This window comes from Aphelocoma coerulescens, assembly GCF_041296385.1.
Source record: "Aphelocoma coerulescens isolate FSJ_1873_10779 chromosome Z unlocalized genomic scaffold, UR_Acoe_1.0 ChrZ, whole genome shotgun sequence".
Taxonomy (NCBI): Eukaryota; Metazoa; Chordata; class Aves; order Passeriformes; family Corvidae; genus Aphelocoma; species Aphelocoma coerulescens.
Genome location: NW_027184085.1, coordinates 25,772,771 through 25,799,425, shown reverse-complemented (window position 1 = coordinate 25,799,425; position 26,655 = coordinate 25,772,771). Strand labels below are relative to the sequence as shown.

The window sequence follows — 26,655 nt, the reverse complement described above, 5'->3', positions numbered from 1 at the left end:
TTTCAATAGAATTCACATTTTGCCAAAATTTCTTATTTTTCTTTTTGTGCAGGATTTTCCGATACAAGCAAACATGTAAAATCTTACCTCCATTTTGCTGCCCCCATAATTTCCAAATTGAAATGGTGTAAAAAATTAATTCCATATAAAAGGTTTTACCAGAAAAGCATTGTTTTCCATCTAATGTAAGACTGGCTTTATCAGGGACATTTTCACAAAGGTCTCTTTTCCCTTAGTGTATTCCAGAGCGGGGTAAAAGGAGGAAGGTCTCCACAGCTGAGGCATGAGCACTTATCCTGACCATAAGTAGTAGCGACAGCTGTGGCCTCATGTGCTGATACTGCCCATGACCATTCCTCTGGGGGCCTTGCAGACAGGGAACGTCCCAGACGTGTCCTCTGCATCAACACACCTAATACATGCTAGGATCATGGGCAGCACAAGCTGCTTTTGTGTTACTTGTTTATATTGCGTGTTTGTGTCAGTTCACTTACTTCTCGTGTGAGCTCTTGCCCCTGAAAATTACAGTTTGGACAGAAAGGAGACAAGGGTCAAGAAGAGAAAGGAATGAGCAAAGAAATGAAGGCAGTTTTGTAATTAACCAGCATGAACATATTCAATATTTTGTGATGCTGGTGGTGCAAAGGAAATAAAATTCCATGATGTAAAGTGGGGCAGGACACCTCATCCTCATTGTAAGGTCAGAGAGCCAAACCTTCCCAGGGGGAAGGTTTCTTACTGCTTTCCTATTTCCTTCCAAGTCACCAGGAGCTGTGTGTATCCAGCAGTGGATTTGGCCAAGACAGATCCTTGCAAGCCCTCAGACTGTACCTCAGTAGTGCAATTTGTCTGACTGGTGTTCACATCTTGGGTTTACAAACAGGAAAGTTGCAAACACTGGAATTAAATTGTTCAGAGCCAGAATTAAGATCTTTTGTGATTCAGAAGGGTTTAAATTTACTGCCATACAAACTGTGGAGATGTACTGCAATCCATAATTTAAATTTAAATAAACCTATTGTTTAATACATTATCTGATGGTGAGGTAAGAAATTAATGTTATCTTGGAGATTAAAATAACAGAAGGAAAGGCGCTATAGAAATTGTAAGTCTGCGTATGGATGAAGGATGGCATATACAGTAAGTCTGATGATAGTGGGGTGGTAAGTACCCAGATATTTGGAATGGATAGGAAAAATGTGGGCATATTAGTGTTGGCATACATCACCATTTAGAGAAATGAGAGCAAAGCACTATCTCATAGGAACATGGAAGTCAAACAAGGGAGAAGAGAATTGTATCAGTGTAATTAGAACTTAAGGTCAGACCTACTAATTGATTTTATGCCCATGAATATATCCTTCTGACACACTTAAGTGTGCATATGCAATTCATGTGGCTTGAAAACTGACATATGCTCTGAAGATATAAATGAGCTCTTGATATTTTAAGAGCTCATCTGACTCAGTTGAATATTGTAAGGTGTTTCTGAGAGTTTCTTGCATTAAATGAAATATTGCAATGCCAGTTGAATTCTCAGTCTCCCTAAGTAAATGAAAGCAATTAATAGAATTCAAATGAGAGTTACATGGGATGTTTTGTAAATAATTTGAAATAAGAGCAAGCATACTGTGTCTTGATGATATAAAATGTAAGTCCCCATGCTTTCACCTCAGTGAACAGCAGGGATTTGTTTACAGTTGCAGATCAGGATCTAATACCCATGAACTGCTAATTGATTAAATCTATAAACAATGAGAGCTATGCTGAAGAACATGTGGTTTGTTTTATAACAACCAGTCTGAGGACAGTTTGTAAGTAAGTGTGCCAGTTTTCTGGAGATTCTTTCATATTATTTTTTCATTCTTTGGCACATAAAAGAGGAACATTTCCCTCAACTGTAAATATCATTATGAGTGTTTTATTGGTGAACATATCAAATATTATCAATATGTCAGGGTCTAATACTCATACCAGACAGTATCTTTGCTTAGAATTTGATTGGACTCTACCCCATGCTTCTTTGTCATCCAAATTAAAAACAAAAGCACGGGCACTCACATTATTTGGAGAAAGCAGGCCAAAGAAGACCTGTTGGATATCCAGCAATCTTGCTGAGACCCTCAAAGTCTGAATTAAGAGATGCTAGGGAGGGGGTCAGAGACATTGTTTTGAAATCTAAATCTGATTTATTCCTACCCTGTTAGTGATTTCCTAAAGCACTGGAAAGCATGGGTCTGACCCACCAGGTTTTTCCTGGAAGTGATGGGGCAGTAAATTCACCTCAGCAAATCTGCCGATTGTCACAGAGGATGGGTCCCAAAACTGGGATGTGACCTCCCCATGGATTCGCAATGTGAACTATCCTGAGACAGTACCAAGACCCTCTCTTGTCTGGGTGGTACCTGCTCCTGTCGAGGGTGATCTTAATATGTTTCTAAACTCCACATGCCTTGCAGGTGAGTAAATAGGTCTTCTTCTGGTTCTCTCCCTCAATTGCTATTTACAAGCAGCTTTAGGATAAGCACTGAATGTTTCCAGCACTGCAGTCCTAGTGGGAGGATAAACATACATATATTTTCATTCTATCTTTCTTAGATATATGCAGAGAATATATAAACCTCTTTATGGAAATATACAATCTCTTACCCCATGCCTACCAGCAGTCATATTAAGTTTTAACTTTAGCTTTCATAAAAAATGAATGAAAATTTGCCCAATAACGTATTAAAAATTGAGTAGCAGCATATGGGATTTAGCCACACGGCTTGTGTGGGGAAAGCCACTGTAATCAATGGCTCTTTTTATAATCACCAGGGATTTTTTTTTTCCCAGGTGCTTTAAAATCAGCTATTTCAGTGCCAGTTCTTTTACAAATGAGGAAGGTACAGGTTATCTGGGTTGGGTGAGGTTTTCATCAGCCTAGGTAGGACTGCATAGTAATGAGGGTAGTGGGATATGGAGTGGGATATGGCACACTGTGAGCTAGAAGTTGAATGACAGTAATTTTATGTACTAGCTGGAAAAAAAACCCAAAACCTGAATAAAAACCTGTGCACTGACTGTACTTTGAAGAAGAGGTGTCCAGAAATGACCCTTAGGTTGAGAAATGCAGGCGATACAGAATAATCAGAGAACACAGTGAAATCTCACCCTTTGAGCAAAGCCATGTTTTCTCACTCCCTGCCACCTCTGCAGATCTAGTGCATGCTCTTCACTGTAAGACAGATATGGCTTGAGGCGCATTCATTCTGAATCTGTACAGTGCTTGACTGCCCTAATGCTACTTTTAGACTTGACTTCCTTCATTTACTGTGTACACATCTGTTCTTGGACAGCATACAATGCTGCACTATCATATCTGAATCAGGAAGATGTTTTTCTCTTGCTTTTTCTAGAGGTCTCCTTCAAAGTATGTTGAAATGGACCTCCTTTTGTGCGTGCCTATTACAGCTTCTAAATATCCTCATGGAGTCTTGCCAAATGCTATAAAATTCCCACTTTAGACTCTGCAGAATTTTTGAGGGAAAACTCCGCAGGAATTTTTGGGACTTAGATAAATCAAAATGCAGACGTTGTTTATTGATAGATAATTTATAGTTAAAATTTTTCTACAAAACTACCATTTATTTACTGAGTTTACCACATTCCCTCACTCTCAACTATGTGAGAGCTGAGGGTTTTTTCCATGTTATCTGGATTTTCTTCTTTAAGAGACTCGCAAGACGTTCTTTTTTCTGGCTCTTGTGTTCTCCAATTTTTTTATCAGGGGAAACACAACATTAAGATAACTTCAGCAGTATGATCCTAGGGGATACAGGTAAGAGCCTCCAGAGTTCAGGACTCCAGGAACACATTTCCAGGTGCAGTCTGTACACAGAGGCAGAGGCAAAGCCTGAAGCTTGCTGGGGAGAGGGGCCAAAAACTGTTCTAAATACTCTGATTTAAATAGAACCTTTGGATCTCTAGTATCCACTCTGTATTGCTCAAGAGCTACTGCTTAAATAAATTGTCAGTGTCATTATGAAATCCCTAGATGGGATACGGATATGAGACATCTTTTAAAACACGTTAAATGAACTGTATTTTAATTGCAGTCCTCATTGCTGTATGCCTGTATCAGCACATCAGCTCTATTAAAAATGCTCTCCCAACACATTTATGGATTTCAGTTTTGACACTTAGAAATGTGTCATCTTGGCAATCCTTTGCTGGAGGCTACTTGGTATCAATTGCCAGGTGTAATTAGAAAGATGAAATTTATTTAGAAGGTTGGTGGTCACCATTCTTTGTGCTTTTACCCTAAAGCATCCCAACAGGATCCAAGCCAGAGGAATTAATTTTAATACAGGACCTAGTATGAACAAGTTTCTTTTTTAAGTTTTCTAGGTTTCAGAAACAGAAACAGGGGTAATTTTTTTTCACAGCATGATGTGTCATCTTTATGATGAAACCAGCTTTAATTATTCAGTTGATGCCTGCAAACAGTTGCTTAGTGATTGTGTCCTTTCTGTTCAAATCTGCAGTAAAACTCATTTGTGTGCTAGGTCACTAGCTGTTTTAAGTCAGCATGACCCTGCTGATTTAATTGGCATACACTAAGAAAACCTAGTTAAAAATACCTTTGTAAATTTAATACTTCTATAATACTTAGAGACAAGACAATGCTGACCAATCAAAGAAACTTCTCATGTGTTTTTCAGTATACTAGTTTCTCTTTTACCGATGTCTTTGTTTTCACTGATGGCTCTCCTGAAGAGTACTTAAAATCAGCCCTGCAGCAATTTTACTTTTGGAAAGGACTAGATGAAGCTGATCATATAATCATTTGGTAACTCAGGAAGACAAGCCTATGTGAAGTTTGCCCTGGAAAGCATCATGATATATTAATTCCTAGCTAAACATCTTTGTATTTGAACGTTTTTCACAAAGCTCTATCGTTCACTTAAAAATATTAAAACTGAAAACAGAAACACATGTTCTTCTCAGTGGGAGAGAAAGTGTCAGGAGAATAGATCCATAGCAGCTTACAGATTAGTGTCTCAAGCAGAGCCTGCTCTGTGCCTGTGTTGTAGCAGGAGCTTTCTAGTTACAGGACACCAGGTGGTCACCTATAGTTGATCTGAGAAGCAAACACTGCCACAAATGCTCTTAGTAGTGTGTAATGAGATTAACTCCCCATAGTATTTGCAATATCCTTGAGGTTTTTTCACTGAAGCAGCACAGGGCTGATAGCACCCCTTAGACAATGGAAGAGTTTAATCTTTCATTGTTGTATGCAAATAACTCTCATCAGCATTAATAGGAGTTAAGCATGCACAAAAAAGGAAGAATAAAGCTTGGAAGTTTAAGCAATCATAGTATGCTAGAGGTTTCCAAGAGTTTCACTAAGGACCAGGCCAAAATTGTATGACTATTCATACGGGGTGATGTTAGGTATTTTCAGAGATTTGTATTTTTGAGACATAAAAGGTGATTAGGGGCTCCAAAATAACAATGAAGATTTAGTAAAAGGTAAGAAATCTTAGCTGCAAGAGACAGGACCTAAGGAAGAGCTCATATTTAATTAAATGTTTTGGTTTCTGTGACAGGGCGAGATTTTGCTGTCTTTCATTTTAATGTAACTAGTTTTGTTATGTGCTGAGCACTGTGGTGGGCTTTCTGGGAGTTTGGTGCATCTTTATCCAGTTAGAGAGGACACAGTTGTCCACAGTAGTTCTTGCATATACAGGAGTAAAACTGTTGGACCAGGTATGAGTTCTGTTTCCTCCTGTAAATGCTGTGACAGCTTAAGCAAAAAGGATCCTCCCATTACAAGTCTGCAAGAGTAGTCCTTCTCAGCTCAGAGGCTGCCTGAATTATTTCTGGAGGCACCTGCTTTTTACTAAGAAGAAGATTTAACAAGTTAAGCACTTGAAGATTAAAATAGATGCTTCCAGAACTAGATCTGTTCCTCACTCATCCTTCTGTACAGAAGTTGGTGTAGGGAGAGGATACAGGGCCAGTAAAGAAGTAAAATCATCCAAGCTAATGCTTGACTGGCCTCTGGAGTCTGTCCACTTTGGCATTTAGAGGGCTGGTTTTTTGCTGTCACACTTGCTGGTTCACTGATTTCTGGTTTCCAGGTCCTCTGACTTCTGTTGCTGGGTATTTTTTTTCTTGTATGAGTGGATATGAGCTATCACTATTTGTTGTTCATGCATTGCTTTTTGTTATGACAGTTTCAACCACTGATAGGGATAATTGCTTTGTGCAATTTTAGAGGTATTAAAAGGTAATACCTATTATTTAGGTATTAAAAGACATTCCCTGTGCAAGATAATGTTTGAATATGAGTTTGTGTTTCCTGAAGATATGTGCTGGCTTTCCCCTCTCTCAGTGTTTTTATAATCTAATTAGAGGATAGTATTGTCTTTTTCTGCCTTATAATATAGTTCAGTTAGTTGTACTTAAGCACATCATCCAAAAATTAAAGGCCAAAGACTGGAGGGACTACTTTATGGCTTGTTTTAATTCCAGAAATGAAACCCAAAAGAATGTTCCCTTTGTGCTGAAACAGGTGTGCCTTCTCATTTTCTTCTCTGTAAAACCTAGACTTAATTAATAGTACTTGCCTGTATTGTACACAGAGGCAATCGATTTCATATTACATTTTCAATTTGTATAAAACCATCACAGTGGAGAGCTGCACACATCCAGTAAAGAATCAGAGAAGGAAGGTGTTTTGAGGCTTTTAAGAGAGTCTCTCTTGTGCTCTGCCTTGGGGTGGAACAGTTGCTCTGCTCTTTCAGACCAGGAGAGTGGTTGCTGCTAGAAAGGGAAAGTGAATTTAATCCAGAAATTGATTAGCAACACTGTTTATATGTAAACCAGAATAAAAGCTTTGGGCAATTTTTGCTATGGAGCTGGGAAGCCAGGTGGTTGCCAGGGGAACATCTTCTACCTGGTTCTCATTAAAGGCTTACAAACAGAGCATCTTGTTATATTTCGTAGTGGTTGCAGAGGCTCAGGGATATTCCACAGGTGGTGAATTAGTTGAAAGTAATACTACATTCAACAGAATGCCAGTTTTCTAAAATGCACAAATGCATACCCAAGTATTAAAAAATACAACTTCTCCACTGTAATACAGTTATGATGATTGTGTGATTTGTTCAGGGAATAGCAATAAAGCTGTGATGTTACTTGAGAAAGAACGTCACAGCTCTTCAAAGAGCATCACTAGGTAAATTATGAATTAAGGAGATATTTTGACAAACAGCATAGGGGTTATCTGGTACATAATAAACATTACAGTACAGGTATCAGGGGTGGGTTATTAACTGTGGGTTTTTTCCCCAAGAAAATTTACTGATTGCCAGACTGTAGGAAGATTCAACCATAAGTAATTTTAAAATACTGCAAAGTAAAGTGTCTAATCTGCAGTGCAAGGCTCCTGCAACAGCCTTAGTGCTTGCAAACAGATCTGTCATTCATTATGCATGGCCTGCCAAGGTGAGGAAATCCTCTCTGATTTGAACTAGGAGGAAGAACAAAAATTATACCTAAACTGAGAAATTTTAATAAATACATGGCAAAGAAAATGTGCTCTAGGGAAAGAATAGATTCCCTGTGTGTGAAGCCATTATAGGTTGTATTGACTTGTCAGATTTTCAACAGGAATGGCAGGTGAACTTAAAACTTAATTGCATGTAAGGTAATGACACCAAGACCAAAAGTGTCCTCCACAGGATTTTAATTGGAGCTTTGGGTTTGGCTTCAGCTGCCATAGTCATGAAACCCCATTAGTAAGAAGCCTGCAGCAATTTAGAAACATTAGCAGAAACCTTCTGAAGTGATCAAAATGCAGATACTTCGCCCTAAGGAGAAATAAAAGACTAAAAATGTATTCAGGTAGAGATGTCTGGGAAGAGGAAAGGCTAACATCTGAAATTACTTTTTTTTTAAATATATATGTCAGTATTTATCCCTTTGCTACATGTTTTAATTTTACATAATCTTTTCCCTGATGCTGCTGTGCTCCATTTTCCTTATGAAGGTGGGAGTTGCGGTGAGGTGCAGGGAAGCATCTGCAGAGTGTGCTGCAGAGAAAAGGAAAAAACTTCCCCTCCCTGGCAGTCAGGATGGTGTGGGCTGAACAGCACAGCCAAGCACTGCAGCACAGGGAGGTGAAGTGAAAGGATGTAAAAAAGAGGTTTTAGCATTGGCAACATCTGAAAGGAAATAAAATAAATTTAACTGAGGTTGTTGGGTATTCTTTTGACATACAGGAAGGCTCTTGGCTACCAGGTTAAATATCACTAAGGAGAACCATAATTGCTGATGTTTCCTATCTTGTTTTCAACAGCAGGTCTTTATAATCAAAGAACCTTTTCCATTTCTCATTGACCTCAGTGACAATATTCCTGTGGAGTACACTTGGATTTGAGGTAGATGCTAAGCTAATTAATGGAGATTAGCACAATTGTACTTTAAGATGTAATTAAATAAACCACATTGGTTGGTTGGTTGGGCTTGTCTTTTTCCCATAAAAAGCAGCCCTTGGAAAAACTGCCAAGGACGTTTAGTGCACAAATCTGCTTAGCATCTTCAATAGCCCAGTAAACAGTTTTGTCTGTAATGTGAATATACCGGTCACTTAGTATAACAAAAGAACACTTAAGCTTCTAACCAGCCCTGTGAATGATGAAATATGATGTTTGCTAAACAGTGAAGTATGAGATAGAGGTATTGAGAAAGAAGTAGCATTTTTCCCAAATAAGATTTTATTTGGGTTTTGACCATTGGGATGTGAGAGGTTCCTTTTCTGAATAACTGACCAAAGTTAAAATATCACATTCCAGGGACTATTTCAAATAAATTATCCTGGGAAGTGGTCTGCTCTACTCAGGATTATTTTAATTCCTGGGTCTGAGATGTTTTCCAGTGGTAAAAGGAGACATTTTCCTTCTTTCTAGACGGAGAAAGTTGTGGAAGAGGTCTGATGTTGCGCAGCTCTCTCCCTGCAGTACTGTAATGCAGTAACTGCACTCCCAAATGCAGTTTCAGTTGAGGGCTTTCACTGACCTTCAGGGCTCATGAGTCAGCTCTGCATTACTGCAGTCTCCCATTGCGGTGTGTGCTGGCTTCCAGTTTCTATGCAGTACCAGGGCACTGTGCTGTGCTGCTGAAAAATAAATCTCCAGGTCTACGGATCAGTTCTGCAGCGCATCCGAGAGCAATCGTTGCCATTTTCTATGTAATTAAGATTTAAGGATGGGAGAGAAATTAATGAGAGACAATGAAAAAGCCTAAAAATACAGGGCTGACCATGGTATACTGCCGTTGATTTACTATCTTGCTTTTAAGAGCTTCTTCAGATTATTACTTCTGTAATCTTGAGATGTGTAACTCAAGAAAAATGCTTGCAGAGAATCTCACATTCACTTACCTTCCTGCCTCAATTTTGTGACATGCAGAATCTGTGAGAGGAAGAGATGAAATTGCTTGGCTTTTTCCCAGATAGTCCCAGACAAATTTCTCCTCAATTTCACTGGATGTTGGTTTCTGTTTTCTGTTGCCATTTGAAGCTGGAGTTTCTAGGACTGCAGTGATAACATTGTTAGTGTTAAATAACACCCAGGAAAGTAGTTTATAGAAGAATTTCAGCTCTGGGAATAGCTAACAGGTTTCATTAAAAAAAAAATCCATTATTCATAGCTTAGCTTTTTAAGTATTCAGTATTTACTAAAACACAACATAGTGATGTACTTGCAGAACCAAAAGCTATCTACAGCACTCTAGTTGGCTTCTAAAGGTTCATGTTTCTGTTCCCCTATGACCTTGGAAATTGTTTCTCTGTATGTATTTTATGAGATTAAAATTCTGTCACACTTATCAGATCTGTTCTAAAGATAAAATAAATTGTGAGAGTAGTTGTTTAGAGATCACAGTGTCTATAGCATTTTAATATACAAAAGCAATATGTGGAAATACTCTACAACAAGATTAAAATATACATTTCAGGAAGCCACTCTGAAACTGAATATATTGGAGGAAAATCGTAAATTTTAATTATCTGGAGCATTAATAAATGCAATATATTGCCTTGAAAACAATGGAAAATGCTATATAATTCATATAAAAAGGATCAAAAGGCAAGCCAATTAATGAATACAGCAGTCCCCTAGCATCTCTGAAACTGCTTGTTTCAAGGTTGGAAGAGTGACTCATGAGGGAGATGGTAGCTTCAGGGAAATAATTGTTGGTGAAAGCCCATGTCAGACACTTGGGTTGGAAAGAGGTGTTGTCTTCTCAAGCTACACTGACTACAGCCATGATGTTGGTTAAGGCAGTTCTCATGACTAGGAACATTGCATAGCCCTCTAATAAACACCCATCACTCTTCCCTCTCTTTCTGCCCTGATGCTAAACTGCTCCATTCTCTAAACACTCCTTGTTTTCCCCTTCCTATAATCACAGGAGATAATTTCTTGGAGTAGGATCATAAAGCTGCACTCTCCTTCTGGAAAGCATAATTCCAGCTATTCCTGTTCATATTTATGTCCTGTGCTTGCCATCCTCTGAAATCACAGTGCTGCTAAATAGCGGTGTACAAGGCTTCTGGGGTTTAAGCTTTACCTGTCATGTGAATTGTAAGTGACACAGGTCAATGGAGGAACAGAAATGGCAGAATTCAGAGACAGCCGTGCAAGACTGTTGCCAGGGATCTGTTGTCTCTACAGCTGGCTAGGATATTGTGTAGTTTCCCCAGAAAGATGAAATCATATGTATTGGGAACAATTGGTTGTCATAGGATAGATCAGGAATGTTTGATTTCCTAATCCAAGAAGTACTCCAGCAATCAAAGTCATTCACACTTCACAAAGAGGCTGGTCTTTTTTCCTACTGGTAATGAATTTTAGAGCTCCACAGCAATAACTTGTAGCTGAACTCATTGAACAAATTGATGCTGTTGTGACTGACTATTGGGTATATTTTTTTCTTAAACAAAATCAAGGGTGAATCCATTTACTGGAAGCATTGGATTCCACTACTGTTGCAAGTTCAGTATATAAACAGCAAGTGTATATTTTTTTTTGACTGTCATTTTATTGAGGTCTCCAGAAGTATTGGTTTTAAATTTCACTCCTGTCCAGACACTCAGTGAAATCAGTAATGAAAACTCTAGGCTACTTGGTTCAGTTTTTGTAGCATATTCCCTTTTTTGGGAGATAAATCTATTTCAGTAGACATTAAAATTATAATATGTAAACTTTTCTTGTTATAGTACTTTAGCCTGATTTGCTTTGACTTTTCTTTTCAGGGTAGTCTTTGATTTTTAATGCTTTAGCAGTTCTTCATAGAGTCCTGAAATTGTAAAGTATCGAGAAATTGTCTGAGAAATACCATTTTCTGAAGGTGAGAAACAAGAGTTGAGAGTACTAATTTTCCCGACAGTAACAGATGGGAGTGAAAGGCCGGCAGTTTGCTTCTACTTGATAAATGGCTGTATTTTGACAGCAAATTAGATGTCACACAAAGTTGGCAAACATGCAAGAAATCAATATTTAGTGTGAAAAGATGATACAATTAGTCTGTTGATCAACAGGGTGTGAAAAGGGTGATGTAATGTCTTGAATTAAGTTCAGGATATTTCAGGGGGAATGGTCGCCGATCAGTGAGGTCCCTGCAATCACTTGTAGTTCTTGCAGCAGCTCCTAGCACAGCTCAGTTCATAAGTCTGCAAGTATTAATGTTTGAGGCAGAAAGTACGAATCCACCTATGAAAATTAGTGCAAACAGGTCAACTTGCATTCTCTCACTCCTGTCTAAGAGTCCTGAGCAAGGATTGGTGAACTTGGTTCATGTACAGTAACTGGAGGCTGAATCTTGCAGTCACTATTCAGACTGCATAATCATCTTCTGTCTAACCTCCCACTTTCAGGGCTCTGTTATTATCTGGAGGTATAAACCAAAATGAGATCTGACAGATAAGGACTTAACCAAGAACAAAAATGAAATTGTATGCAACTGGCTTTATTTCATTAAGTAAATGTGAGCTTAAACATGAAAAAATACAACACGCTGCAGGACATCGCCTCTCGGGACTTGTAGTTAATAAATTGTTGACAGTCAAATGTGGATAGGAAAAATATTTAACTATCACCAGGCTGCAGCTGAACCAAATGAAACTCAAATATTAATTCTATTCATGCAGGGAGAGAGAGAAAATAAACAAGACATTTATGCTTTCTGGAGAGTCACAACACGGTTTAGTATTCCAGCTGATCAGATGCAAAAAAGATTAACCTAACTTTGCAGAGATAGCACATAATTCTCTATAAGAATCATGTAATATTAGATATGAATCCTAACTAACCATCAGGTCCAGAGCAAGCAGGTTTAAATGATGGCAAGGAAAACAGTCACGCTGTGCAGTTAGTGTCATTCTCCCAAATCTTGGTCTCCATCAGAGGGCTCAGCAATGTTAGCTCATTGTTAGATTTGTTCACAGGTGTCACACTAGCTTGGCATCCTAACAGGATTTTATTTTCACCTAGAAATGTGTAAAGTATTCTGATATTTGTACATATATAGGAGTTATTGCTGGAAAAAAATTACTACACCTTCCTTGCAGACAGCCTGAATTTAAGAAGCCATTGGGCTGAATTGAGCCCTGGAGGCAGTGGATCTATCATCTCTGCATAAATGAAGTTATGCCTGTGTTATGCTCTCCCCATTGTGTCAGCTAGTTACAAGACTGAATGATTCCACTCCGCATTCCCTGGCATCACCTGCAGGGCTTTCAGACCTTTCCTGGAATAAGCTTTCTGAAGTCCTGTTCTTGTAATCCAGTGCCTGGATATTAGATAGCCATTTCTTCATCAGGTCTGCAAATCATTTTCTCCTTACTTGCAGTTACAGAACTCTAGATTTTTACAACATCAGAATTTGCTTCAGCGACTCTGTAAAATCACTACCTTACACAGGTAAGTGCTGTACACTTACCTGTTTCTCCAGCTTGCAGCTTAGTTCAGCAGGAAGCTTAGCATGCTCAACAAAGAAGGTAAAGAGGATGGAGTGCTCCATATCATTTATGCAAGATTTCTTCAGATAATTAATAATCTGCTGTAAAAGGGGATCTTGTTCCTTTCTCTGTGGCCTGGAAATGTTGTTGCAACGTAGTGCCTCCAGGCAGACAATGGGGATATTTGGGGCTGGTCACGATTACTGTATTATTTGACAATTTATACCCATTGATCTTTGTATTGAAAACAAGGAAAAATAGATTTATTCAGTTAGTACAAGACTTAGCAACCATCAGATGACCAGTCATCCAGACTCTGAGCACTCTGCTGATAACATAGAACAACCACGAAGAACACAAAGTTAACACATCTGGTTTTGGAGGACAAATTTGGAGTCCACACAAGAAATAGCAGATGAAACAGTGAGCAGTTTGAAGTTACTTAAAAGGTGTGAGTTATTAGATTACTGTTGGCTACACAAAAAACTCTTTTTTTTTCCAAAGGAATGTATTGCTTTAAATGTGTCATGTGCAAGGGGTATGATAACCCTCCAATAACCTTCATCAGACATGGTAAATCTGAAAGAGATTGTAGTTGAGATGATTCTTAAACATCAGTTATTTCTTCCCAGCACAGTGACTGGCAAGCTCCAATACTGTCTTTCAAGAGTCTCAGCATCCTTAGAACTCTAGGGATGGATGTTTTATGGTTCATTTTAGAGGATTTCTCCCTGAATGTCCAGAAATTCCTCCACAAGACAAGGGGCAGCTGGAGGGACCTGGGCATTGGAGCTACTTATAAGTGCAGAGCACTGAACGTTTCTAGCTGCAGAGAGGTCATTGCATATTCATGGCTTGTGGGAAATTTCATTAGCCAGCCTTGCAAGCTGTGCCAGCCTTGCAAGCTGTGCCATCTGTTAACACCACCCAGCACGGTGGCTGACGTAACACAGCAGTCATGTCTTCTGGTGGTGAAACGATACTTTGAAGTTCTTTACAATGAAAAACAAGAGATGTTTAAAGTTGCCAGAGAAATGTGTTTGAATGCCAGATCAGGTGTCAAACAGTTACCACCTTCTGGGAGAAGGAATACTTTCAGGGAGAATACTCCTTTCACCCTTTCTGCCAAGAATCACCACAGGAAGGATTTGCCTTCTTCCTCTGTGTTTACTTTGTGTGGAAATGGCATTGATAGGGAACAAGTGAATGTTGATATCTACCTGGAGCGGCAGGAGAAGCTGGTGGGAGCCCCTGTGTTGAGTAGCCTGTTACAGCCTGCACACCCATGGGCTGGGTCACACAGGCATGCCCAGGAAAAACTGTGTGTCAGTAGTCATGCTTGGTTAAAAAAAACTTGAATGAGGACTGATTTCTTTCCCTTGCCATTCATTTGCACTTTGTGTTTGCAAGAATTTAACATAGTCACTGTTAAAAGTGGCCCTCATGATCGTGCTGCTTGATTGGCCTGAAAAAATTGACTGTGTAAGATAAGAAATCTGTTCAGTCACTTTTCTAGGAAATGTGACTAACACTATCCCCATCTCAATAATCAGACAATAGATGTCATTGATATTTGGATGAGCCGGGGGACATTAGGATGCTATGGCCATAGAAATGAGGTTGATGAATGCAAAAACCACTCTTTAAGCAATTTTTACATGCTTATTACTCCTCTCTGTTCTTGTTCTGAATCAAACAGCTGCCAAGACTCTTTGCTCATATCAGTTTTTCATTTGCAGCTTTAATTAATAAAATCAAAATATGAGCAGATATTTAGATTTCTTTCAAACAAAATAGTATTTACATATGGAAGTCTTTAGAAGCGGCTTTGTTTCTGCTTTCCAGAAACTATAAACAGGTAAAATCTATCCACCCAACCACTCCTGCTCAACATGGAAGTTTCTTCCTTTCTTCCTCTGTCAAATCACAGAAATAATCTGTCGCATGTGTAGAGAGAGGCTGCAAAAATCCAGTAGAGTTGAAGCAACCCCAGATCTACACAAGTCTCAGATTCTCCCACTCCATCTGCAATTTAGTAAGTCTCAGTCTCTTGCCAGTTTATGAAATGCTGTTGCTGCTTTCTGTTCCCACCCTGTGATAGTTAATTTGTCTGATAAAACTGTTCCTATGTGAGACTTTCCTTCATTCCAGCTGAGGATATCAACCTGGGCAGCAAGCCTGTGTTGCTCCTACAGAGTTGCAAATAGTTTTTCAAAGTCTCTTTTATTTCTCAAGCGGTGACATGGGACCATGTTATTGACATCAGCAAGTAGCTGCAAACTTCCCAGGTGTTCCATGGGATGGGAACCCTTGTAGTGACTCACACCCTGCCAGTGCTGGGTCCCCACCCTGTATGATAATCAGTAACATGTTTATGCCAAGGAGTTGAAGAGGGAGACAGTCACACATGCATCTCTGAGTGGGCACCATGTACATGGTGCAGACAACACCTGCCTGCCTCTGGAAATCAATCTCAGGGCCCATGAACCCACACAACTGCTAGAGCAGGGAGTCTGCTAGGATGTAAGTAACCACCATTAGTGTTGGTCACCAGGAGCTGTGACTCCTCAGGTCAGATCCTTCCCAGCTACACAGACACACGACTTGGAGCAGCTTCAGTTAAGTCCTAAGTATGTGCTTTGAGCCTAGTGAAAGCTATGCATCTTTGTGTAACTTTGCATGTGGCTAATTGCATTTCTTTTCTACCTGTGTTTAATGTGGTCATGTCTAATGAGATATGAGGCTTAGTCTGGCCTGAAGCAAAGTATGTGCTCAGTGTCACCAACTATTAAGCAAGAAATTTCAGTGTCTGCTAAAGGTGATGATTTCTTTCATTTCCTTGACGATTAGATTCAATAAACTCTGCCTAATCTCCTAATTTAAGTGAAATCTGGCAAACAACTAAAATATCAGAGCACAGATCATCTTCTGAAGGAGTCTGCAGTAACAGAGCTATCTGGATGTTTTATTGACTGGAGCTTTATATGTGCATTTCTGATATGCAAGGAAGCAAAACTATAAAAATAAATTTAATTGCAAAGGGTAATACCAGAAATGGATGTTACAGAGGAGGAGAGACCTGCCCTCTTCCCCTTTTGTAATATATAATCTGTCTCCTTCTTTCAAGGAAGTATAGCAGAAAAAAAATACATGTTAAGAAAACTAAGTTTCTTCCAACTAAATAGATATTATCCCTAAGTTTCTAGGCACTGTCATGCACAAGAGAATAGACTACAACTGTATCTCACATTTTACTTGAGAGCACTATTTTTGTTTTCTTTCTCCATCACTTTCTATCATTTGATTGCGAGCTCACATGCTTATAAATGTAGAGATTCCCCAGAGCAACGGCAGCAGACACAGCAGAGTGGGAGCTCAAGGCAAGGAGGAGGAAGAAGGCAGGAGTGGTGCAGGCAGGTCAGCAAGGAAGAGGGCATTGCTGGGGCAGACAGGGCAGCACCGAGCCTGCCCCAGTCAGGGACACTGTGGGAATGGCTGGCTGCCCTTCCTCTCACACAATGCTCTCAGGCATGTGGAGCTCTTTTCAGCCTGACCATCCTCAGCCTTGTTAATTTACGTCTCTTTACAGGGGAGTTTTTCTAAGTTGGCAGATAGGTCTGTGTCCCATACTCCCTTTTAAGCCTAATTAATTATTTTAATTGATTAATATTGCGCCAAGCAGTTTGCTCAGAAGGGAGAGCTCTTCTGGTTTTTTAGACTAATTACCAGTCTGGGTTTCTGAATGACAATCCAATGCTAATTAATCTCACTGCAGTTCTCACAGAAAGAGACCCTGATAAGAACTTGCCAATTAACATAAGGGGAAAATAAATCAACAGTCCTGTTTTGTTTTTCTGGCATTCACTCCCAGTCAGATGAATATCACTATTAAATACAGAGACAGACTTAAGTATGAAAGCCAGTAGGCTGCAAGGCTGCTCCAAACTTGCCCAGAATTTACTAATTCAGGATCTAGATGTTATTTGTACACCCTGTCACTCTTGTTGCTTGACATTGCTTGCTACAGCTTTTGTAAGCAGGAGGAAGATGAAGCAGGGCAGCATGGCACGTGTCTAACAATCCCCATAGGGAACTTGTTGCAGGGTCCCAACGTTAATCCATACCAGTGGAAGACAGAAGGGAGCATTTTGGCAGTGTGGGTTCTAGTTTTCACTTGGTTTGTCAGGGTCAGATGCTCAGCTGATGATGGTTACTCCCTTACCTGCACCAGCTCTGTGAGAACAAGGTAAGTTACAGATACTCCTCCAGCCAGGGCAACCAGAGGGCTGTGACACAATGGGACATACAGCAAACTCATGGAAAATCCTGGTTTATAACAGTTGAATTTAATTTTTCTTTTTTCCTTTCTGCACTTGCAGGTCAGAAGATTCTTCACCACAGAAGTGATGTCTTAGAAACTGTAGTCCTCATCAATCCCTCAGATGAAGCAGTTAGTACCGAGGTAAGTCAGAAATACTTTGTTGGACATATCATAAAAGCTCCATTAAGTGGACATGTTGAGAGCATTGAAGCAGATGTGGTTGAGGTGATTATGGAGCACAGTCACTGCCTGCCAGCTTAGAGACTGACAAACTCAAATACTATTTTTCAAAGTCTTAGCAGACTCTGAGAGCAGATCCTGACTGTCAGTGAAAGGGTGTATTTGGAATAAATACCATGAAAAATGTCACCCATCCCTTGATCTTTTCCCTGGTTTCCCAGACTCATGACATATTGTCAGAGGCATAGGACAGAAACACACCTCTGATCCCAGAATTCCTTTTCTCATAATGCGTCAAATTATCTTCTTCATGGAGTGGAGGCAGCTGTGGTGAACCTGCCTCTGCTATTCTTCTGCTTTGCTATTGTTTGCTAGCTCTGGATGCCTATTTTATGTATGAAGAAAGTGCCTGAAGATGCCCAGGGACAAATTTGGGTCTCTGAGAAGAATTACCAACTATGTGGTGGTGACTCTAGGTTGATCTATCTGTTGTTCAAGAAGCATGTGACATGATTAGTGAACCCTGGAGAGTGCCCACAAGAGGACTGCCAATTCCTTATGAGCTCAGTAGGGTCAAAGAACTGATTGTATAGCTCAAAGACAAAATTGATCATAGCTAGTGAGACTGAAGGTTGAAATAATAGGGATAATTGCATTGCTGGTCTGTGCTGGGAAGCACTGCCACAGTCTCATTCTATTGGGAGATGAAGTGATTCTGCTAGTGGTAACTGGTGAAAAAACTATTTTGCTGTCAGCTGCTGAATGATGTTGAACACAAACAGAAGAAAGGACTCCAAAACAAATGAAATTTCTGAAGCTGTAGAAGTTGAAAAGTCACCTTAGTTAATGGCAACATATTTACATACAATGCATGGAGATCTCTTACAAGCCATTAGAGGTGCTTGGTAAGGACAAGGGGGTCACCAGGATAGCAGCTCTCTATGCATTCATTCAGAGTAAAAAGCTATCAAGTGTGTGCGTGTGTGGAGGGGTAGAAGGGACAAAAAACTGCCAAAAGCAGGGAAATGCTATTTCTGTTACTGTTGCTTGTCATTCCTTTGATGGATGACTACATGGAAGAACATGATCTGACCCCCATTAATGATTTCTGAACCCTGGGCTTACTCCTTTGGTTCTGGAAGATGTTTGGCTATGTTACTGTAAATTTTATCTCACTAGACTGTGGGAGGCAATTTTTACTTTGCTTTCATCCTGCCAAACTGGTCACAGTCAGATGTTATAAGATGAGATTTAACTTGGCTGGTTAAGCAAGGCTCTGAATAGACACAATTCAGAAAGAGACGATGAAAAAGAGGTGGCAGAATTAAATCAGAGGTTGGAGTAGACATTGTCTGTTCACTATGGCAAACATAAATCTTAATTTCATATATCAGAGATTTCCAGGGTCTGAAAATCTGGGGGAGACAGAGATATACCATGAAGTTCTCACTTCACCAGAAGAGGAACTGAAATCTATTCACTCAAAAAAAAGCAAATCATGCAAAGTAAAACACAAACCAAAGTAAAACAAAAGCATAAAAAGAAAACTAAAACAAAACAAAAAAAAGACCCAGAAAGAAATAAAATATACCTGCTAATCTGGCTGCTAATAGCCTTACCTGGTGGTAGTCCAAGCATGGTTGTGCCCGGAGCTCCCGTCATGTTCTGTCAAATGCCAAATACCTCCCCTAAGAAAGAGGCCCAAAGGGAGAGAGATCGTTGTTTCCCGAAGAAAACCCCCATGAACATTTGCTTCCTTTTTAGGAAGTCCCCACTCCACTGCTTTAATGTTCCTGTGACTGTACTGTGAGTCTGGGAAACCACTGACCTGCTGATGTGCCCGTCTCTGTTCATACTCCATCTTAACCTCTGTTTTGTCTGAGGCTACATCTTGCTGTGCACTTACTTCGACCAATTTTGAACTTCAACCAATAGTTAAACAGAATGGAATTAACAGCTTGCAGTATTTCTTCTGAAACTGAGTGGTCTTGAAATCAGGAGACAAATTCCTGGTAGTCCTTCAAAAAACCTTATTTGTACCCAGACACAGAATTTATGTGTCTCTTAAGGTCTTCCATGTGAACACATTATGCTCTGCAATCTGAAAATACTTACTTACTTTTTTTCTTGGCACAGTTTGCTAGCTCTGCAGAACGTACTTTATTGTCAATTATTAAAGTAGGTTGAAGGGGAATTATGAGACAGTCACATTATCAATGGTTCACAAGTCAGGAAGTAGTTTTACTGTTGGAAAATGTATTGAGGTTACACAAAAGTTATCAGACTGGTGTGCACTGCTCATCATTTTGTTGGCAGCAACAAAAGAAAACTTAGAAGAGGAAGGCACTTCTGATACAGTTTTAATAGAGTGAAAACAGAAGATTAGAGCAATGCACATCAGAAAAATGTTTGCACTCATCTATATTTTTGTCTGAAATAGAAATAGATACACTCAATCCATACATGATATTTCTGAATTTATAATTATTTAGTGCAATTAGTGGCAGACCAGCATTAGTCCTACATTTAGTTAAAGAAACTTTCTGGTGCCCAGCATCAGGGTCACTTCTTTAATAAAATAACAGTGAAGACATGGTAGAGTTGGAACCTTCTTTTAGATACATACACTCCAGTGTCTGTTTTCTAGTTGTACTGAAAACATGAGTTGTTCAGCAGAGATTCAGGTTAAACCTTCCTGGCTCAGCCTCCCGGCATTCTCAAGAGTTATTTAGAACAACTGATTGCTTAACAATCAATATAAACCTTGGGAAGAATATCTTGCTAGGAGAGCTGAGTTGGTTGTGTCATCTCCATGGAGATGGAGCTTGGATGCAATATCATGTGGAGCTGTCCCAGATGGATTCTGCTTATTTGCTCATTTAGTTTAATATGTCAATAGCCTTATTCTGGAATCACTATTCTGGTTTGATTTAATTCTTCCTTAATAGAGTAATTAGTGCACTTGAAATTCATAGCTTACCATAGGCTGAATTGGTTTTTCAGTGTTCAGTAAGACTTTCAAAGTATTTGCAAAGCATTTACTTAACAGTACAGAATCTTACAGAGGTTTTGTTTAGTTTTGTTCCTACATTTAGAATATATGGCTTTCTCTTAGCATGCACATAAGTCTCCCCCTTGGGAGTGGTAAACAAGAATAATTAGTAGCTGTAGTGAGGGTCACATAAAGTAACAAGCATCTGCTCTTAAATAGTTTACCAAGGTTGTCCTGATACAATTCTGTAAAAGTAAACCAAGAGCTACACTATGAATAAGTTTGTTGTTAAAAAAATTATTTCTTCATTCAAGTTGTGTTCTGTTCTGCTCCTTGCTGTTTTTTCTGTATCATTAATTTGATTTATTCTTCAGACCTTCTTTCTGATTGCATCTTGCCCTTCCTTTTTTCACATTTTCCCCTTTCTTATTGTCTTTTGTAAACAGTACTATAACTCCATAATGTTTTGAGAGTCCTGTTCCAGACACTGGTTTTAAATTAGGAGAGATGAACTGTGTGTTCTCAGTGGAATATTGAAACACGTGGTTGCTCCCATTATTGATGTATTTCTCTTCTTCACTTTAGGTGCGCTTAATGATCACAGATGCTGCAAGGCACAAGCTCCTTGTTCTAACTGGCCAGTGCTTTGAAAACACAGGAGAACTCATTCTTCAGTCAGGATCCTTCTCCTTCCAGAACTTCATTGAGATCTTCACAGATCAAGAGGTATGTTTAGAAAGTGTGTCCCATGAATTGTAATGTGCTGGCAGAGATTTCTAGAAGACCCAAAATGGGTCTCTGTCTTGTTAAAGTTAGCATAAGCAACCTGATGCTGCTGCTCTTTATTCTTCATTAATAGGCTTTTTTGCAAAATATTTATTTATTTTACTTTAGTTTTCATGTAAATTGCCTAACAAAATAATTAAATATTAATTTGGGAAATTAAATTACAGGTTGTTTATCTAAGGTTGTTTATCTAAGGTGCACATACAAAGCAGTCAAATTGTACTTGACCTGAGGTTCTTGCATGTGGCTAACTAGTAAGTGGCATTAATAAGACAGAGAGTGGCCATCAGAATAGCTGTATTTTTTGCACCATCTATGAGCTTTTTTATAGTAGTTTTTAAAATATGGCCAGTGAATCTGTAAAACGTGTGATTTTTACATACCAAAAAGATAAGCATGAAGTATACCAGTATTTAATGCCATTTGTTTCATAACTTGTTACTTTGCTCTCTTCTTTAATGTACTGTGTCTGAAAGCTCCCATAGGGCAGGAATCCATAGTAAACAAGCTGTCATACTTAATCTGGCTGCCATGTAAAGTATATGTTTAAATAAACTGTATGGCTGCATCCATAGGAATTTAGTTTCCAGTATTGATTAGGAGCATGTCAGTAGACTGAGATTTGAAAGTTCAGCACTGAAACAGTGTAGTTTGTGTGAGCTCTAGAGTGACCTTATTGTATAGACGTGATCTATTCTCAAAGCCTCTTTTTTCAGCAAATGGTTGGGGAAAGAGCTGGATTCCTGCTCTCTGAGACATGTCTGACACCTAAAATTCCCTGGCATTTCTCAGAATTACTTTTCTATGAAATTACAAACCCAAGTTCCTTATGTCTCTGTCTAATTAATGACACATAATTATTTTATGACTACATGCAGAACTAGGGGTGAATGCTACCATTACCATTAGGAAACAAAATTGTTGCTTGGAAAGTGGAAGGATGGAGGTTGGCCGTGAGTTGCAGATGCTGTGGGATTGGTGCAGTAGTGGGTGTGCAGGGCACACTTGCATGGGCTATGAGTAACGCTCATTTGGCTCATTTCTGTGGCTGGCAGCGTGCTCACCAGCCAGCTGGCATGGCTCTCAGCAAGTGTTGGCTTCCAACCTATTGTTTCTGAAGCCTCGGGGTCTCAGTGTGTCTGCAAGCTTTCATGAAACTGAAGAAAGATCATGTTGCCATACTGCAGTTCATGTGTGCAACATTTTTTAAAAATTGAAACAAAAAATTAGAAAGAAAGGTCTAGAAAAAGTGGTTACTCGTTTTCTATGTGGTGATGAGATGGAAGAATTACTGTGCTGTACTGATCCTAGTGGACTTGGCAGTGCCAGATTTACAGTTGGACTCAATGATCTTAAGGGTCTTCTGCAACCCAAACAATTCTATGATTCTATAACCATGTATGGTGGAGTAAGTGTTTCTGGCCTCTGCCCATTTTTAGGTCGCTGGGCTGAACTTGAACTAAGGTCAAGGAATGTGCTTGCAAATAAGTATCATTTTGGGAGATACTTGTATAAAGTCTAAAGTCTAATTCAGAAAGCCATCTCTAGCATGCAGAACTCCCTTGAGGCAATGTCTAAAAGCAGGATTTCAATTTCTTCTGTGTGGGAAGGTGTAAAATGTCTCATTCCCCTGCTTCTGTAATAACAGCTAGAACAGGAAGACCTTTCTTTGTACCTTTGTAGCTCACAGTAAGAAGTAATGCTGTGTTTTCTCTGAGAAGCCAACTTACTGTTTGTCTTCACTAGCTGTGACACCTCTAAAACTTAAGGATTCTTCAACAGATGTCTCTCAAATGTTTGAGAAGACATTCAGGTTTACAGGTATATTTCTTCGCTCACAGAATGGTTTTGAATTTGGAGAAGAGAAAGAATGGCTACCTCTCTGTGTTACTGTCTATCCCTAATGTCACCATTTGAAATTCAAATCCATTGATACTTTTTCTGAGGCATGACTGAACTTGCTATTCCCAACAGTTATGATCTATGCCTGGAATAAACTTTCTCGAATTTTTGATTAGCCTGGGCTTCCAGTGGCTTAACACTGTCTGCATTATGCCTGCCAACTTTTAGGAGCAAAAAAGTCAGAATTTAGAAGTATGAAGCAGAAATCCAAATATGGTATAATATAAACTGGAGAGGACTCACCCCAAACCTTGCTATGGTATATCCATTAGCCCAGTATGTTACCATATGATTTTTTAAAATCTAGACAGAAAATTGGCCCTTTATGAGAAGCAGTGTGTACTCAAGTTTTATTTCCTTATGTGTACAACAGACTTGGATTTATTTATTCAGAGGCAGTGATCTTTTATTATATTTGACTCTCCCTATTAATGTGTTTTCAATCCTGATCAGAGACATATCATAAGGAGTACTGTTGAAATTGCAAATCCATTTCAAAGCTGTTATCTGTGCTGCCTCTCTTTTCTTAATTCTGCAATAAAAAACAGCAATGGTTCCCCTATTGACCTTATCTTTCAGCCTTTTCAGCCTCTTCTCCATTTATTCTTTCTGCTTTGTTTTTTCATTTGCTGTCATTCGGACAGGGCCATGTCTGACATATTTATGAAATTTATTTATACTCCTGTCAGATGGTTTGGATACTCAGTAATGATGATACAGGAAGGTAGAAAATATTTATTTTGGGCTTTATTTATCTCTTGGATGGACTTTTTTTATAACAGCCAGTGCATCTTTGTTGAGTTCTATATTTGGCAAATGCTAAAAATAAGTTATGTAACACAAAGAAAAAAGTGAGACCTACACAGAGAGAGGCCCAAAGAGATCTAACACAATCAAACATCATTAATCTTTTAGATATTCATTTCCTCTGTAGATACAGCTTGTGGTCCAAGAATTTCCAATTATTCAGCTGTAGTGTTACCTATATCATCCTTACGAAAACTGTTCTTAAAGCTTGAACTGACAACTGAGTCTCTGCAAAGAAGGTTGTGGTATTTTGTATGATGATGTGCTGGCACGTTTTCCGCTGACATTTTATATCTGAATACTTTATAGAAGTTTGGTGGCCTCTTTGTTAAGGGCAAATAGAACAGAAATGAGCTACATTTAACTGAATTGTCAGTTAAAAAAATAAAATGAAAGTATCTGTGGAAATGAGATAAGGTAAAATATGTCATACTTTTTCATGTTTGTCTACTTATCTGGGACTGTCAAATACAGGATTTTTTTAGTTTAGAGTGGAATAGAAAACAAGTCTTCATACTGTGGCATGGAAATTCGTATTTTCTGTGTCTTTATTGCAGCAGTTGTTTCTGGTATGTTAACTAATAATGTCAAAATTAATGGAATTACTCTAGATTTCAAATTTTGTGGTCCATGAGTTTTAAATCAAACTAGTGACAAGAGCATTCTTAATTTTTTTTTTCCTTGATCTTTCTTTGGCTCTGGACCTTGTAATCTCAGAAATACAAAACTTAGAATCATAGATTCATAGAATTGTTAAGGTTGGAAAAGGTAAATTCACAGAATTGTTTGGGTTGAAGAAGATCTCAAAGATCATCAAGTCCAACTCTTACCCAGCGCTGCCAAATTCAACACTAAACTATACCCCCAAGCACCACCACATCTACACATCTTAAATACCTGCAGGGATGGTGACTCACCACTTCTCTGGGCAGTGTTTGACAACCCATTTGGGGAAGAAATTTTCCCTCATACCCAATCTGAACTTCCTCTGGTGCAATTTGAGACCATTTCCTGTCATCCTGTCATTTGTTACTTGGGAGAAGAGCCCAACACCCACCTGGCTGCACCCTCCTTTCAGGCAGCTGCAGAGAGCAATAAGATCCCCCCAAGCCTCCTTTTCTCCAGGATAAACAAAATCAGCTCCCTCAGCTATTCCTTGTCAGGCTTGTGCTCCAGACCCTTCACCAGCTCTATTGCCTTTGTCTCGACATGCTCAAGCACCTTGGTATCTCCCTTGGAGAGAGGGGCCCAAAAACCTAAAACTGTTTCTATTTCTGAAGACTAACTCATTTCTTAATCACAGATTCACAGAATCATTAGGGTTAGAAGGGATGTCTGGAGATTATTCAGTCCAAACCCTCTGCCAGGGCACCCAGAGCAGGTGACACAGGAGAACATCCAAGTGGCACAGGAACACGTCCAAGCAAGTGGATTTTGAATGTCTCCAGAGAGGGAGACTTCACAGCCTCCCTGGGCAGCCTGTTCCAGTGCTTTGCCATCCTCAGTATAAAGCTCTTCCTCATGTTGAGGTGGAACTTGTTGTGTTTTAGGTTAAGGCCATTACTCCTTGTCCTGTCACTGCATGCGACTGGAAAGAGTCTGTCACCATCCTCTTGACACCTACCTTTGAGATATCTATATGTATTGACAAGATCCCGTCTCAGACTTCTCTGGACTAAACAGGCCCAGCTCCCACAGTCTCTCCTCATAAGAGAGATACTCCAGTCCCCTCATCATCTTTGTGGGCACTGCTGGACCCTCTCTAGCTCTTTGTCTTTTGTGAACTGTGGAGACCAGAACTGTACACAGCACTCCAGATGTAGTCTCACTTAGCTGAGTAGAGATCATCTCCTTCAACCTGCTGGCTACACTCTTCCTGGTGGAAGGAATGGTACTGACTTTTCAGGAATGGTATCCCCTAGGGATACCATTGACCCTCTTGGCCAAGGGGACACATTGCTGGCTTTTAGACAACTTGTCATCCACCAAGATTCCCAGGTCCTTCTCTGCAGAGCTGCTTCCAAGCAGGTCAGCCCCCAGCCGGTTACTGGTACTTGGGGTTACACCTCCCCAGGTGCAGAATCCTGTACTTGCCTTTGTTGAACTTCATTCTCTACACCCATTTCTCCAGGCTTTTGAGGTCATGCTGAATGGCAGCCCAGCCTTCAGGTGTATCAGCCACTCCTCCCAGTGTCATCAGCAGACTTGTTCAGGGTCCATTCTATCCCTTCATTCAGGTTGTTGATAAACACTTTGAGTACAACTGGATTCTCCTTGGCTGATGACAACTCTGTGAGCTCTGCCGTTCAGCTAGTCCTTGATCCACCTCATTGTCCATTCATCTAACCCATATATCCTGAGCTTAGCTATGAGGATGTTATGGGAGACCGTGTCAAAAGCCTTGCTTTTGTCGAGGTAGACAACATCCACTGCTCTCCCCTCGTTGACCCATCCTGCCATGCCATCATAGAAGGCTGCTAGATTGGTCAGCATGATTTCCCCTAGGGGAATCCACGCTGACTACTCCTGATGATCTTCTTTTCTTTTATTTGTGTGGTGATGACCTCCAGAATGATCTATTCCATCACCTTTCCAGTGATGGAAGTGAGGCTGACTGGCCAGTAGTTTCCTGGGTCCATCTTCTTGCCGTTTTTGTAG

The 26,655-nt window shown here is 39.6% G+C and overlaps 1 protein-coding gene across 1 annotated transcript in view; it reads left to right on the top strand.

Annotated features, from left to right (window-relative positions):
• MAP1B (microtubule associated protein 1B) overlaps positions 1-26,655 on the top strand; it is a 74,569-nt gene that overhangs the window by 30,319 nt on the left and 17,595 nt on the right. Inside the window, exons 3-4 of the mRNA XM_069001475.1 lie at positions 17,389-17,471; positions 21,088-21,228. Coding sequence (XP_068857576.1) covers positions 17,389-17,471; positions 21,088-21,228 — 224 coding nt within the window. The remainder of the gene's footprint in view (positions 1-17,388; positions 17,472-21,087; positions 21,229-26,655) is intronic.